General features: G+C 52.5%; 1 protein-coding gene across 1 annotated transcript; it reads left to right on the top strand.

Moving 5' to 3' along the window:
• The first annotated feature begins 2,291 nt into the window (after positions 1-2,291).
• Fgfr4 (fibroblast growth factor receptor 4) lies at positions 2,292-14,414 on the top strand. The gene is made up of 18 exons (XM_026398142.2): positions 2,292-2,430; positions 5,061-5,204; positions 5,889-6,152; positions 6,242-6,322; positions 6,437-6,603; positions 7,146-7,269; positions 8,001-8,191; positions 8,320-8,458; positions 8,870-9,063; positions 9,148-9,293; positions 9,374-9,495; positions 10,758-10,868; positions 11,134-11,324; positions 11,729-11,851; positions 11,944-12,014; positions 13,172-13,309; positions 13,571-13,676; positions 13,798-14,414. The coding sequence occupies exons 2-18, from the start codon at positions 5,114-5,116 to the stop codon at positions 13,942-13,944; spliced, it is 2,406 nt and encodes an 801-aa protein (XP_026253927.1). The 5' UTR covers positions 2,292-2,430; positions 5,061-5,113; the 3' UTR covers positions 13,945-14,414.
• The last annotated feature ends 871 nt before the right edge of the window (positions 14,415-15,285 follow it).

Below are 15,285 nucleotides of genomic sequence, written 5' to 3'. Positions count from 1 at the left end.
GTTCACCTTTGATTCGGGTAAACTGGGAAATGACCTCACATTTAATTGAAAACCGTATTGTGGGGGTCCAATTTCTGTGGCAGCTCACTCTGCCCCCCCCCCCAACAATCATATTCAATAGGGGAGTCAGCAAAGAGCTAGAGGTGAAGAGCTGAGCCCCTCTGGCAGTTCGAAAGATCTGGTGAGGCCCCCTCTGGAAGGCAGTTTCCAGGGCCAGTAATCTCATTCTTCCTGGGAGCTCCAGCAAGGCAGGACCGTTCAGGAAGGCAGCCAGATAAACTGTTTTTAAAAGTTAACCAGTGATTTTCTGATTTATCTCCAGGTGGAAACCATTCTTTTGTTTGGAAAGAAAAGGGAAAAAAAGTTATTGTTGTTGTTTTTAAATCAGCCTTTTAGTTATGCAAAGAAATGCCACCACCCTTTTAAGTGTGAGAGTACAGAGATACCTCTGCATAACAAAGGGAGAGAAGGGTCTAAAGGTGTAGCTCAGTGGTAGATCACTTGTCTAGCAAGGCCCTTGGTTTGAGCCCCAGCACTGCAAACACACACACACACACACACACACACACACACACACACACACCGGAAAGGAAGGTGTTTCATAGGCAGGGTCTCCACCCACCAAAGACCATAACCAGGAGCAGAGCCTGAGAGGCCATAATCAGGAACTGAGCCTGGGATTGATCCTTGCTGAGAGTTTTTTTCCCAAGGAGACTTTGGAAGAACAGAGGACTCAGGTAAGGAGTTGAAGGGGTGAGAGTTGGGCAGAGGCTTAACCCTAATCTAGGTGCTCAAGAGAGAAGAGTTTGCAGGTGAGGCAGGCCTGAGCTAGGTGGGGGTGAAACTATTAGGAGGGCACCTACTGTGTGTCAGGCACTTGAGATATTAGGGTGAGGTCTGCCGGCACAGTTCCTGCCTTTCAGGAACTTTAACATTTCCCAACTGTTCACATAATTAGCTTCCAGTTACAATTCTGGCAAGTGTGATGAAGAAATAATGAGCTGGGAGCAGTGGCCCACACCTGGAATCCCAGCAGCTCTGAAGGCTGACACAGGAGGATCAGAGCCAGCCTCAGCAAAAAGCAAAAAGTGAGGCACTAAGCAACTCAGTGAGACTCTGTCTCTAAATAAAATACAAAATAGGGCTGAGGATGTGGCTGAGTGGTTGAGAGCCCCTGAGTTCAAACCCCAGTGTGGAAAAGAAAGAAAAGGAAGGAAGGAAGGAAGGAAGGAAGGAAGGAAGGGAGGGAGGGAGGGAGGGAGGGAGGGAAGGAAGGAAGGAAGGAAGGAAAGAAAGAAAGAAAGAAAGAAAGAAAGAAAAAAAGAAAGAAAGAAAGAAAGAAAGAAAGAAAGAAAGAAAGAATCGTTTCCAAATAATCATAGCTCACATACTAACATATGAACTCTACTTTTTGCAACAACCTCTTGGGCACAGTACTATCATGTATGCATTTTACTGAGGAAGAAAAATAAGGACACAGATGGAGTAAGCTGCCTTGTGTGATGGTGCTAAGATTTGAACCATGAAGGGACCCCTGCAATCTGCACCAGGAGCCACTTCACACTCTGTTTTTCTATTTTCATAAGAAAAAAAAAAGCATGGAAAAGGAGACCTAGCAAGTCCAGGGGACTTCAGGGAAGAAATCAGCAGAGACCTAAAAATGAGATAGAATTAAGCAGACCAAGAGGGGAAAGGGCATTCCAGGAAAGGGAAATGTCATGAGCAAAAGCCAAGAGATAGGATGAGAGTAAGGGAATGAAGATTCCAGCTCTACAGTACTATCATGTGGACAGGGACCAAGTCATGTCGAAATCAACATAAAGAGCTATGAGAAATTATTAAGAAATTCAAGGGGTTAATACAGGCCGATTTGTATTTGGATATCACTCTGAAGGTTGTTCAGAGAACTAATGAAGTGAATTGATGATGGTGATTACACAGAAGAATCAGCTGGGTCAAGGTCTCCTTCCCTGAATGGTGTGAATGGTGAAGAGCAGGGAATAGAGCAGGTAGCGCACTAGATCTCAGAAGCCTGGCCAGGAACCTTAAAGGCGCAAATGAGGTGGAATCTGAGGGGGTGCTTGGTAGGCTGGCGGGGTCCCAAGATTGGGTGACCTTGTCCGTTTAGGATTCGGGGGCGGGGCTCCAGATGGGCGGGATCTGGGCCGTCCTGGACCCCGCCTCTGAGGATAGAGCTGGTCCAGGCAGGGCGGGGCTCAGGGCGGGCTGGCCAGGAGGTGGGCACCCGCGGCCACGCCGCGCTAGCGGGTACATTCCTGGCTCTCCCGCCTGGGGCGGAGGAGCTCGCGCGCTGAGTCTTCGGACCCCGCCAGGGGCGGGGGTCGTGGACGGCCCGAGCTGGGAGCGGGAAGGCGAAGGAGTCAGGTGAACCGGGACCCTGTGCCGGGAACTGAGCCACACAGGATCTAGGTGAGCTGAGCTCCCGGGCTGCGCTCCCAGCCGCCAGGGGGCGAGCCGCGGCGGGGCTCGGGCGACTGCCCCCTCCCAGCACAGGGGACCTGGGAGTCCACTCGGCGGGGGTGGGTGGTGGAGGGGGCGGTAAATCAGTAACCCGCAAGGCACACAGGGCCTTTTGTCCCTTTCCGTCCAAAGAGCACCCTGGCCGCGGAGCTGGTTACTTATTGCTCACCGGGGAGGGGGCGGGCCAGCTGTCTCCACTGCTGCAGATGGGGACCCGCTGACTTGCACCTCCCCCCGAGGCTGACCAGGTGTGGGAGGGCGGGGGTGAGAGCGCGCTCGTCCTTGAGCCTCTGACCGTCTGCGCACTGGGCGGAGAGATGAGGAAACCAACGCTCCTAGAGGTGCAGTCATTTACCCAGGCGCCTCCAGCGAGTTCGAGGCTGAGGGAAAACCCAGGACCGCCTTCCTGCCAGAGTCCTGTCACCCAGCTGCACGTGCCGGGCAATGGGTCAGAGGCCGGCAACCCCCGTGACCCGGATAAGGACTCTGAGGTTGTAAGGTCAGAGCAGTCTTGAGAGTGGGAATAAAGCCCAAGGAGCAACCCTACCCGACTCCGAGCCGCCGCTTGGGACCGGGACAACTACTTTGCCTGGTTATCAGAGTGTGGTGGCTCGGGGTGTACAGAGGAGGGAGAAACTGAACTTGGGGGTGGGCTGGGCTCCTGGCATCTGAGACAGTTGGCTAAGAAGAATGAGAGGCATAAAGATATAAGCAAGACAGCAAATGTCTCCAGTTCTGAAAGCACCTGAAGGGGCTGAAGGGATAGATAGTGGAACAAAAAGGTGGACAAGGACAGAGAAGGAGGCCTAGGATGCTGAGTGAACAGTGTGGACTGGATCTGCTGGACACAGGTAGCTCTTTAAGAGCTTGTAAGCTTCAGAGATGACTTGATTGATTTGTATTTGTTTAAATCCCTGCTTGAGGGTGAAGGCTGAAGAGCCCAGGAAGAATATTTGCGAAGTCCCGAAGCTAGAAACACCATGACCAGCCGTGGATAGGGAGAAAGGGACATGGGATAGACTGGAGAGGGATTGCGAAGGCAGAATGGACTAGAAGTATAGAAGCAGTGGTTAAGGAGAAGCCAGTGTGATGGGCTTCCTGGACAGGTTCCCAGTTGAGAAGAGTGTGGAAGGCATCTAAGAATCATGCTCAGGCCAGGAACAGTGAGACGCATCTGTGTCCCAGCTCCTCCAGAGGCTAAAGCAGAAGGATTCAAGTTTGAGGTCAGCCTTGGCAACTTAGTGAGACCATCTCAAAATAAAAAGGCTGGTGATGTCACTCAGGGTAGAGCACTTGCCTATCAAGTCTGAGTTCCTCAGTTCAATCTCCAGCACCACAAAAATGTAAAAAAAATAAATAAATAGAATTATGCTCTGCTACAGAAACCCTAGTACCACCTGGGTGTTATCCAGCCCCAGGAAGCAGCCAATAAGTAGGTCCCTGAAACTACACTGGTCACCTCATCCCCCGATCAAGCTGAGACTCAGTTCTGAGTCTTATTTTTGGTAGATAGAGATATCTTCTGTAGCATTTGGAAGAGTTTAACAAGATGGGGTGGATGTGTATATCACACCTGACAGGAGGAGTTTCAGAACCAGTCAAGACTGGCTGAGGCAGACCTACAGTGATGGATGAACATTCCTAGGGAGAGGAATGGGGAGAACATTGCATGCACATTCTGTGTGCCCGGTCCCTACATACATTATCTCTTTTATCTTCAGACCAGTCCTGTGAGGATTGTGGCTCAGAGAGGGACAAAGACAGGGACTTACAAATTGGTAAAAATCAGGATTACAGCTTGGCACTGTCTGACACCTAAAGTCTACCTTCTTTACAAAACCAGACTGGAGATGTAACTCAGTGGTAAAATATTTGTTTAGCATTCACGAGGCCCTGGGTTCCACCCCCAGCACAACCACCACCACCACCACCACAACAACAACAACAAAAAAAACTATGTTGCCTCAGAGTTGTAGGGCTCAAAAAGCAGAAGTATCCCTAAAATGCATTTCTGGTTCAGCATGAGCAAGAATGTCCTGCTTGACCTGAAATGTGCTGCCTTGTTAGTTGTGAGCGCCCAACCACTGGAGGGTTCCAAAGCTGGATGTGGCTCTGTCAATCATGCTATTAGGAGTAAGTCAGATTAGATAGCATCCACATGCTGAAGTTTGCCCTTGTGTTATATTTTACTTCCCCCCACTTTGGCTTTTCAGCAATAAATTCCTTTATTCAGCAAAAAAGAAAAAATAGATAATGGATGCTGAGAGCAAGCATAAGATATGTCTCCATCTCTGCTTCCCTCCAAGCAAAGAATTCCCAAACTGTTCTTTCTGTGAACTCATGCCAGGGTCTCAGCAGGACCCAAGGAGAGTGGGAAGCCCAGCTCAGCCCCCCTGCAGAACTTCTTGGACTCTGGCAATGACAGAACTTTTCCCCCTCTCTGCCCAGCTCCCCAAGCCTGACTGGGGACTTGGATGAGTCTGTGAACCATTTTCTGTCTCAGTTTCCTCATCTGCAAAATAAGGGAATTGTGCCAACAAAGTCTGATGGAGTAACAGCTCTTTTTCCTCCTGTTTTAGGGAGACAGTTGGTGAAAAGTCCAGCCTGGGTCCCTGAGAGTAGCAGAAAGGAGATGCAGCTGCTGTTGGCCCTGTTTGGAGTCCTGCTGGGGGCACCCAGGGCTCCAGCCTTGAACCTAGAGGCCTCTGAGGAAACGGAGCTGGGTATGACCTCTAAAGTGGGTGAGGGTGGCAGGATGCGTGGGCAATAGGAGGGGACTGCTGACTAAGTAAAGCTGGAGAGGATCCTGGCCCTGGCCCTGAAAAGGTGGTGCAGGGCAGGGCTCAACTACTGAGACTCAGAGTCTGGCTCCCAGCAAGCATCCATCTATCTCTGTCTGTCTCCAAGAGAGGACTGGCCTTGCTGGGCTGCAGAGCCAGTGGTGAGCCCCTTGGCTGTGTGCGTGTGTGTTTGTGTGTGTGTGTGTGTGTTTTCTGTGTACTTGGGTATGGTTTGGAACATACAGGTAGCATGTGTGCTGTATGCACCGAGTGTGATATGCTCCAGAAGTGTGATGTGTGTGTGCCCTGTATATGGCACCTATAGCATGTGCCCATGTGTGTGTGTGTCTTGTACAGTGGCATATATAGCATGTGTGCCAAGTACTTTGTGTATGACATGCCCTAGAAATGTGGCATTTACTCTGTGCATAGCATCTGTAGCATGTGGTCATGTGTGTGTGTGTGTGTGTGTGTGTGTGTGTGTGTATGTGTGTGTGTGTAGAGGCAGCAGCTTGACCAGCATGTGTCCAAGGTGCTTTTGTCCCATGTGTGCAGCGTGTTCTTCATATGCAGGGGCTGCCTAGGGTGGCACTGTGGGGCTCACTGGCTTTTACCCTCTGCCTTCAGAGCCCTGCCTGGCCCCCAACCTGGAGCAGAAAGAGCAGGAGCTGACGGTGGCACTTGGGCAACCTCTGAGGCTGTGCTGTGGGAGGGCCGAGCGTGGTGGCCACTGGTATAAGGAGGGTAGTCGCCTGGCACCTGCTGGCCGAGTACGGGGCTGGAGGGGCCGCCTGGAGATTGCCAGCTTTCTACCAGAGGATGCTGGCCACTACCTCTGCCTAGCACGTGGCTCTATGACTGTCCTGCACAATCTCACCTTGGTTGCAGATGGTAAGAGGGTCTGGCAGGGGTTAAAAGGTATATGGGGACTAAAACCTCCATTCTTGGATCTCAGAAGCTTTCCTCTGTCCATGATACAGACTCCTTGACCTCCAGCAATGATGACAAGGACCCCACGGCCCACAGGGACTCCTTGAATGTGCACATTTACCATCAGCAAGGTTGGTATGAGTCCTTAAGGATTCATGTCCCCACTGTGGCCCATTCCTTACTGTGTGGGTGCTAGTGATCATCACAGGGGCACAAACTACTACCTCCCTTCCTTTCTCCTCCAGCACCCTACTGGACACACCCCCAACGCATGGAGAAGAAACTGCATGCAGTGCCTGCTGGGAACACAGTCAAGTTCCGCTGTCCAGCTGCAGGCAACCCCGTGCCCACCATCCGCTGGCTCAAGGATGGACAGGACTTCCATGGGGAAAATCGCATAGGAGGCATTCGAGTGAGTCTTCTGGCATCCAAGGCCATCTGCTCCCCCATTTTCATCCCCTCATCATCCCTCATGTATAAATAAATCTCACAGGGAAGATAATTGTGAGGCCTCAGTTCTGGTTCAAGTTCCTACTCTGCTATTGTCTGCCAAGTGATTTGACCTTTTAGCCTTAGCAACTCCATCTGTAAAGTGGGAAGACTTGTTGACCAGTAGGTATCAATAAGCCTTAGCATCTCATTCTCAGGATGAGACCATCCAGAGTCAGTTCTGTGCTCTGATAGGAAGCTGAGACTCCCATCAGGCAAAGACAGGCACCGGGTAGGAGAGGTTGAGAAAGGTAGAGCTAAAACTCAAAAAGATTCAAATCCAGGGCTCCGATATTTCTCAGACTCTCTCTCTTTGTTCCAAGGGTCCCTGTCCTTGGCTTGACCCTCCTCAGGGCCTAGGTGGCTCAAGAACAGCCCTGTGGACAGGATTAGCTTTCTCATTCCCTGGCCCTCCAGGGTCGATTTTGTTTAACGGTCCCATATGAGTATTTCCTTTGCCCTCAGCTGCGCCACCAGCACTGGAGCCTGGTGATGGAAAGTGTGGTGCCCTCGGACCGTGGCACATACACTTGCCTCGTAGAGAACTCTCTGGGCAGCATCCGCTACAGCTATTTGCTGGATGTGCTGGGTGAGTGACTGGGCTGGGAAGGTGTGTGTTGAGAGGGGGTGTTTGACTGCCTTAGGTTTAGTCCTGTCCTTGGGGAAACCCAGGCTAGCAGACAAATTGGGCTCAGTCTTAGATGAGTCAAGTAGCTCAAAGTGACTGGTGGGCCAGAGAGAAGCACAAGGATTATGCAGGCCTGACTTGCCTAGAGGAAACGTGAGAAAGACATTCAGGGAGAGGGCATGGGCTGAGTTAAGGACCTGAGTGCAGACGGGTGCAGTGGTGCATGCCTATAATCCCAGCAGTCTGGGAGGATGAGACAGGAGGATCACAGAGTTCAAAGCCAGCCTCAGCAATGGCAAGGTGCTAAGCAACTCAGTGAGACCCTGTCTCGAAATAAAATACAAAATAGGGCTGGGGATATGTGGCTCAGTGGTTGAGTGCCCCTGAGTTTCAGTCCCCAGTACCCTAAAAAAAAGGGCCTGAGTGCCAACAAGGCAGTGCCTTGTGGGGAAGTCTATCTCTGGGGTATAGCATTGCATAGGGAGGCAGATTAGAAGGTTCTCAAAGTTAGGCTGAGAAGTTATCCTGGACCCAAAGGAAAAAGGAAACCATGGAAGGTTTCAGGAAATAGACCAGGTCTGAGCTGCATCTCGGGAAGGTTGTCCTCTTAAGCTCTGGGAAGGATTGAGGAAGATAAACAGGGTGATTCTAGGTGCCACTGGTCAGGGTTGACGTCCCGGCCTGGCCCCCAGAGCGGTCCCCGCACCGGCCCATCCTGCAGGCGGGGCTCCCAGCCAACACCACAGCTGTGGCGGGCAGTGACGTGGAGCTGTTGTGCAAGGTGTACAGCGATGCCCAGCCCCACATCCAGTGGCTGAAGCACATCGTCATCAATGGCAGCAGCTTCGGAGCTGACGGCTTCCCCTATGTGCAAGTCCTCAAGGTGCAATTCCTACCAATATCTGGACCCTGTCTTCCTACCACCTGGGGTGGTGAGGTCCCCAGTTGCCCTCTCAGTTACAGTGTGGGCCCAGGCCTGCTGTGACTCCTGATTGTGTCTCCTGACCCCAGACAGCAGACATTAACAGCTCAGAGGTGGAGGTCCTTTACCTCCGGAATGTGTCAGCTGAGGACGCAGGCGAGTACACCTGCTTGGCAGGCAACTCCATTGGCCTCTCCTACCAGTCAGCCTGGCTCACGGTGCTGCCAGGTAAGCTCCTGAGGGAGTTGGGAGTTCCTGCAGAATCCCACTGTGATCCCAGAGTAGGCTCTGGACTTTTGGGTGGGCAGTCTGTCTTGGTTTGTGGGATCTGGGCTTGGGATGCAGTGTGCGGATTTCTGTTTGCTTGCAGTGTTGGGGATGGACCCCAGAGCCTTGTACAAGCGTTCTACCACTAAGCCACACCCAGAGCCAAGATTTGTGTGTTTAATTTTACTGCATATGACTGTGTGGCCCTCGGGGGTTTGGGTCACATATACCTACACCTGATATAACTGCAGCTTTCTCAGTATATCCCTATATGTATTGGCAGCCATGAGGACCTGAGTTGGGATCAGGGTTTGGTCAGTCTGACTACTGACCAGTCATCTTCTCTCTGTGTTTGTCCATCTGTGAGGGTAGAAGAGGACCTCACGTGGACAGCAACAGTGCCAGAGGCCAGGTATACAGACATCATCCTGTATGCATCAGGCTCCCTGGCTTTAGCTGTGCTCCTGCTGCTGGCCGGGCTGTATCGTGGACAGGCACTCCACAGCCAGCACTCCCGCCAGCCTGCCACCGTGCAAAAGCTGTCCCGTTTCCCTTTGGGCCGACAGGTACCATTGCCCGTCCCCCATTCCCATTCTCCTAAGGCTCTCAGCCTGACCCCAGGAAACAGGGCCAAGTCTCCCACTTTGCAGTTCTCCCTGGAATCGGGCTCCTCAGGCAAATCAAGCTCATCCCTGGTGCGAGGCGTCCGGCTCTCCTCCAGTGGCCCTCCCTTGCTCGCTGGCCTCGTGAATCTAGACCTTCCTCTTGATCCGCTGTGGGAGTTCCCCCGGGACAGGTACATGAGTAGAGTGAGGATGGGGGTGTAGGCTCCAGAGTGACGCCCAGGGTCTGAGGCTGGGCTTTCTTGATCTCCAGGCTGGTGCTCGGGAAGCCCCTAGGCGAGGGCTGCTTTGGGCAGGTGGTGCGCGCAGAAGCCTTCGGCATGGACCCTGCCCATCCTGACCAAACCAGCACTGTGGCTGTCAAGATGCTCAAAGGTGCATGTGGCAGACTGTCGGGGGGAGGTACTATGGTGCTGGGACTAACAGAAGGAGCTCACAGTGCTGCCTGTGAGCACTGGGGCTCCTGGGATCCTGGTATCCAAGTGACTCTGGCAAGTCATTTCCCCCTAGTGTTACATTGTTTCCTTAGGTTCATGGAAAAGTGCCTGCAACATAGTCAGGTCTCATAAATCCTTACCACTGGGGTAAGAGGGGCTTGATATCCCCCTTGAGCTCTGACCTGTGTCAGTCATCCTTGACCTCATATCTCATTTCCCATGGGTCCCCTAAAAATACCCTTAGTACCTCCAGACTATTTCTAGGTCTGTCTCCTTTAGGACAGGGGAATAGCTTCTCTGCTTAAAAGTCCCGGACCTCAAATAGGAGCCTTAGATGTTTTGCAGGGCCCACTTGGAACTTGCCCACTCAGGCCTTTTCCTGCTGTCTCCTAACCCCCTCTGCAAGAATGACCCAAATCACTCACTGCTGCTCCCTCCTCCTCTCTGCACAGCTGGGGCCACCTGGTACTTTCTGGGAGGCAGAGATTGAGAAATATGTCTTATGATATTGTTGTGTATGTTGTTGGAAGGAGTGTCATATCATTGTCGCAGGGCCACAGGTCAGCCTGGGGGCCCAGGCCCTGGTCCTCAGCCTCCTTAAGAAAAGCTGGAACAGCCTTCTTCTCAGCTTTCCGTAGCTGCATCCTGCCAGCAGTTCCCTGAATTCCCAGGCCAGATGAACGCTAGGTCCTGGTCAGACAGACCTCAGGGCGCCACCCTGCTTCCCACCCCCAGGAGCTCTCACCCTGTTTAGGGACCAGTGCCAACCCCTCCAGACACAGCTTCCTTCCTGTTTGGCGCTTTCCCCACTCTTTCCCATTTCCTGGGTCTGCTCACTAGAAAGCCTGCCTCTTTCAAATCCTTGATCTTGTTGCATCCTCGAAACTACTGTGAGAGGTGGGGTGTGATCTATTCTCCTGTTTCATACAAGACAAACCTGACATTCAGAGTGGTACTGGGGATTGAACCCAGGCCGTGCACATGCTAGGCAAGTGCTCAATGAATGTGTTACATCCCCAACCTGGGAGACTTGGTCAAGGCCATGCAGCCTAGTGGGGATTCAGGCCCAGATCCCACCTGAGCTCTGGTCCAATGCTCCTTGATGTGGCTCAGTGGCCAAGTGCCCCATAGTTCCCAGCCCCGTAGCCTCACTTGCATAGTGGCAGGGTACCTGCCTCACCCCAACTGTTGCCCTTGCAGACAATGCCTCCGACAAGGACTTGGCGGACCTGGTCTCTGAGATGGAAGTGATGAAGCTGATCGGCCGACACAAGAACATCATAAATCTGCTGGGTGTCTGCACCCAGGAAGGTGGGGCAGGGGCCAGGCAAGTTCGAGACCAGCCTGGGCAATTAGTGAGACCCTGTCCCAAAATACAAAATAAAATGGACTGGAGATGTAGCTCAGTGGTAGAGTACTTTGCATAGCACATGTGAGGCCCTGGGTTCCATCCCCAGTTCTGCAGGGAAAAAACCAACCTGCCGGAGTCTGTGCCCAGGAGGGTGGGGCATTTGGGAAACGCAGCCATAGCCTTTGCAGCCCTTCTGTCCCCTCACCATTTGCCTTTCCTCGGCAGGTCCCCTATATGTGATCGTGGAGTGTGCTGCCAAAGGAAACCTTCGGGAGTTCCTCCGGGCCCGCCGCCCCCCAGGCCCTGACCTCAGCCCTGATGGGCCCCGGAGCAGTGAGGGGCCTCTCTCCTTCCCAGCTCTGGTCTCCTGCGCCTATCAGGTGGCCCGAGGCATGCAGTATTTGGAGTCTCGGAAGGTGCGAGCTACAATCAGAGCTCTGGACCCCTCTAACTTCACCTCCACTCTCTCATGCTGCTGACATTAAATGTCCCCAACTTCCAACCACTTCCTCCTTCTCATGACCCTGTCTAAATGACTGCAAGTCCTTCACAACCTTCCCCGTTCATATACAGTTGCCCTGCAGGCCCACATTCATTCCTCCCTCACCTGTTCCCTATCCCACAGGTGAGGGAGGGAAGCAGTGATGCAGAGAGAAGGTGTGGCCCTGAGTTGGATGCTTTAGGTTCCCTTCCTTGAATTTTGACTTCTTTCTCTATAAATTGGGTGGGCAAGCCCAGCCCCAGCCTTACTGTGAGATGGCACATGCACAGTTTCCAGCCGTTCATCCTGATAAAGCTAAGTCCCCTGTCCTGTCCCCAGTGCATCCACCGCGACCTAGCTGCCCGTAATGTTCTGGTAACTGAGGACAATGTGATGAAGATTGCTGACTTTGGGCTAGCCCGTGGTGTGCACCACATTGACTACTATAAGAAAACCAGCAATGTAAGGAAGGCTGGGGTGGGAGGGGCTTGAGCCTGGTGGCAAGCATAGGGACCCATGGTACTTACACCATGCTTTCCTCCTTTCCCCTCCAGGGCCGCCTGCCAGTAAAGTGGATGGCACCAGAGGCCTTATTTGACCGAGTATACACGCACCAGAGTGATGTGTGAGTTCTAGAAGCTGGGGGGGGGGGGTCCCAGATATCTAACAGTGATCTCTGTCCTACCCCATAATCAAGACAAGGTTCCAGGCCTGGTAGCACATGCCTATAATCTCAGCAACTTCACAAGACCCTCTCAAAAAATAAAAGGGGGGCCAGGTGCCTGTAATCCCAGCAGCTCGGGAGGCCGAGACAGGAGAATCGTGAGTTCAAAGCCAGCCTCAGCAACAGCAAAGTGCTTAGCAGCTCAGTGAGACTCTGTCTCTAAATAAAATACAAAATGGGGCTGAGGATGTGGCTCAGTGGCCAAGTGCCCCATAGTTCAATCCCCAGAACAAAAAAAGGAGGTGGGCTGGAGTTGTAGCTCAGAGGTAGAGCACTTGCCTCACACATGAGAGACCCTAGGTTCAGTCCTCAGCACCACACATCAAAAAAATAAATAAAGTTATTATGTCCAACTAAAAATTTTTTAATACTTATTTTATAGTTGGACACAATACCTTTATTTCACTCATTTATTTTTCACATGATGCTGAGAATCGAGCTCAGGGTCCCACACGTGAGAGACGAGCGCTCTACCGCTGAGCCACAACCCTAGCCCCTAAAAATTTTTTAAAATAAATAAATAGAAAAAATAAAAGGGACTGGGGATTTAGCTCAGTGGTAGTGTGCTTCTCTAGTACACATGAGTTGTTGGGTTCCATCCCCAGCACTATATACACACACATATACACACAAATGGATAAGGCACTTGCCAAAGTCAGTCAGAAGAACTTGGATGTCCTATACTCAAGAATTTCTTCTGATCGGACCTGGGAACTGAGTGGGACCAGACTCCAAAAGAAGCCTACTCCAACTGGGCACAGTGAAACATATCTATAATCCCAGTAACTCAGGAGGCTGAGGCAGAAGGATCATAAGTTTGATGCCAATATTGGCTATTTTATGAGACCCTCTCTCCAAATAAAAAATAAAAAGGACTGTGGGTGTAGCTCATTGGTAGAGCACCCCTGGATTCAATCCTCAGCACAAAAATAATAAAAAATAAAGCCGAGAATCCAATTCCCACCCTGAGTGGGGGTCATTCCTGCAGTGTCCCCCAACCCAGTTTCCAGGAACAGCAAGGAAAGCTGTGCCCCACTGAGCCCTGGTCCTTCCTCCAGGTGGTCATTTGGGATCCTGCTGTGGGAGATCTTCACACTTGGAGGCTCCCCGTATCCTGGTATCCCTGTAGAAGAATTGTTCTCGTTGCTACGGGAAGGACATCGAATGGACCGGCCCCCAAACTGCCCCCCAGAGCTGTGAGACCTGGCACTGCCCTTCCCCACTTTGCAGTCCTCATCTTCCCTGACACTGGCCAAGAGGGCAGCATGGACTCTTATGGCTGCTGTTGCCTCCTCTCCCTCCTTGACCCCTTAGCCTGATTGGGACCCCGGGCCTGGATTCTGTACCCTCCCACTGAATGGCTCCACCTACCCTGCATCCACCCCAGGAGCTCCATAGTTCTCCCCTCCCTGGGGTGTGGGGCTTCTCTGACCCTCTCTGTACCCCACCTCTTCCAGGTATGGACTGATGCGTGAGTGCTGGCACGCAGCACCTTCTCAGAGGCCCACTTTCAAGCAGCTGGTGGAAGCACTGGATAAGGTCCTGCTGGCCGTCTCTGAGGAGGTACTGCTCCTATCCTGTCTCATGATCTCCCTCTGCTCCCTCCCCTCTGGGCCTCACCCACATGAATACATGGACATGTGTTCCCAGTGGCTATGGGACTGACTAGCTCTGTTCCCCGCAGTACCTAGACCTTCGTCTGACCTTTGGACCCTACTCCCCCTCCAGTGGGGACGCCAGCAGCACCTGCTCCTCCAATGACTCTGTTTTCAGCCACGAACCCCTGCCACTGGAGCCGAGCCCCTTCTCCTTCCCTGGAGTGCAGACATGAACAATGGCCCAGGAGCCCCTGGCTTAGCCACAATCAGACACAGCTTTTGACTTTGGCTATCCCAGTCCCCTTCTTTAGGGTGCTGTCCCAGATCTCTAGTTCCACTTTGGGAAAGTCCATCTGGTCCTGGGGTTCCTATTTAAGGCTTTCTGCTCTGCCTTGGTCTCCCAGTCCAGAGTTCAACCCTAGTCTCAGGTCCTGTCCTTGCCCTTAGAGTATGATGCCACTACCTAATGGCCTAAGTGTCAGGATGCTGCTCAGCCTCCTGGGCCTTGGCACTCAGTTCCTGTCTCTTGGTTGGCTGTGCCTGGCTACAGAGCTGTTGTCACACCTCCCTCCTCCCTGGCAACAACTGAGAGATTAGATGCCTCTGAACCCCATTTCCCCAAGTACCCCCACCCCCTGCTGTTTGTCCCAGCATCTTGGTGGAAGTTTTGGCTTCGGTGCCCCCAAGAGACTGAGAGCCTGCCAAAAACAGGAGCAAATGTTCTTTTATAAATTATTTTTTGAAATAAACCTCTGTGTGCCTGATGTCTCCCCTAAGGGTATGAACAGGGAATAGCGTGGAGGGGTCCCCCAAGCTGGGAGTTCTGCCTAAGGGAAGTGAGGGCTCTGTGCCAGGGCTTGGATTTGCATCCACTTCTGCCCCGGGAGCCCAGGAGCTCACCCACTTGCTTAAGCCCAGGTGTGCCTCTGTCTTTGGGTGTCCTCTGAGCACCATCTTGTGTATGCAATGGTGTGAATAAGCATTCATGAGCAAAGGAGCCTGACTGTCTCATCCATAGGGCGGGACCCTTGTATCCTCTGCACACACACATATGCCTGCATGCATCATGGCTATCCCCCAGGAAGCTGGCATGCTCCCTCCCATTTGCTCCGCTCCCTCATCTGCTCAACATTAACCAAGCTGACCGTTAACACAGCATGAAAACCTGAAACCAAGCTCCAGCCGCTGCCTGCTCCCACGCTTTGCTGGCTCAGGCTTGGGGCTTGCAGGGGCTGTGCCCACCCCACCTCACCCTGGCCAGTCTCAGGGGAAGCAGCTGGTTGCTGCCCGACTAGATTGCAGCTGTCCCTGCCTGCATCGTCCTTCACAGGGAAGGCTGTCATAGCCCTGCTCTCAGACCCCTTTCTCAGAGGGATCGACTTCCCAGACCTCTAAGCCTAGAATCTTCTATTTGGCTTCACTCTGACAGTTACTGTTGCTCCCCAGCCCCTGAAGCTCAAGGAGGGCTATGGGAAGGCCAGAGACAGTGCCTGATGGAGTGGGTGGTGCTCTCCTGCCCTGTTCCTGCAGGCTCAGGCCTGGGACAATACTGCCCAACTAAGACAGCCTTTATG

The sequence above is a fragment of the Urocitellus parryii genome, chromosome 1, assembly GCF_045843805.1.
Source record: "Urocitellus parryii isolate mUroPar1 chromosome 1, mUroPar1.hap1, whole genome shotgun sequence".
Classification (NCBI taxonomy): Eukaryota; Metazoa; Chordata; class Mammalia; order Rodentia; family Sciuridae; genus Urocitellus; species Urocitellus parryii.
This window is presented reverse-complemented; position numbering and strand designations above follow the sequence as displayed.

What these genes read in the sequence shown, in the direction of transcription:
- Fgfr4 (XM_026398142.2), top strand. Translation starts at nt 5,114, where the DNA reads ATGCAGCTGCTGTTGGCCCTGTTTGGAGTCCTGCTGGGGGCACCCAGG. An exon ending in CCTATGTGCAAGTCCTCAAG is followed by an intron (nt 8,192 to 8,319) that starts GTGCAATTCCTA and finishes TCCTGACCCCAG; the next exon opens with ACAGCAGACATTAACAGCTC. An exon ending in GGCTGTCAAGATGCTCAAAG is followed by an intron (nt 9,496 to 10,757) that starts GTGCATGTGGCA and finishes TTGCCCTTGCAG; the next exon opens with ACAATGCCTCCGACAAGGAC.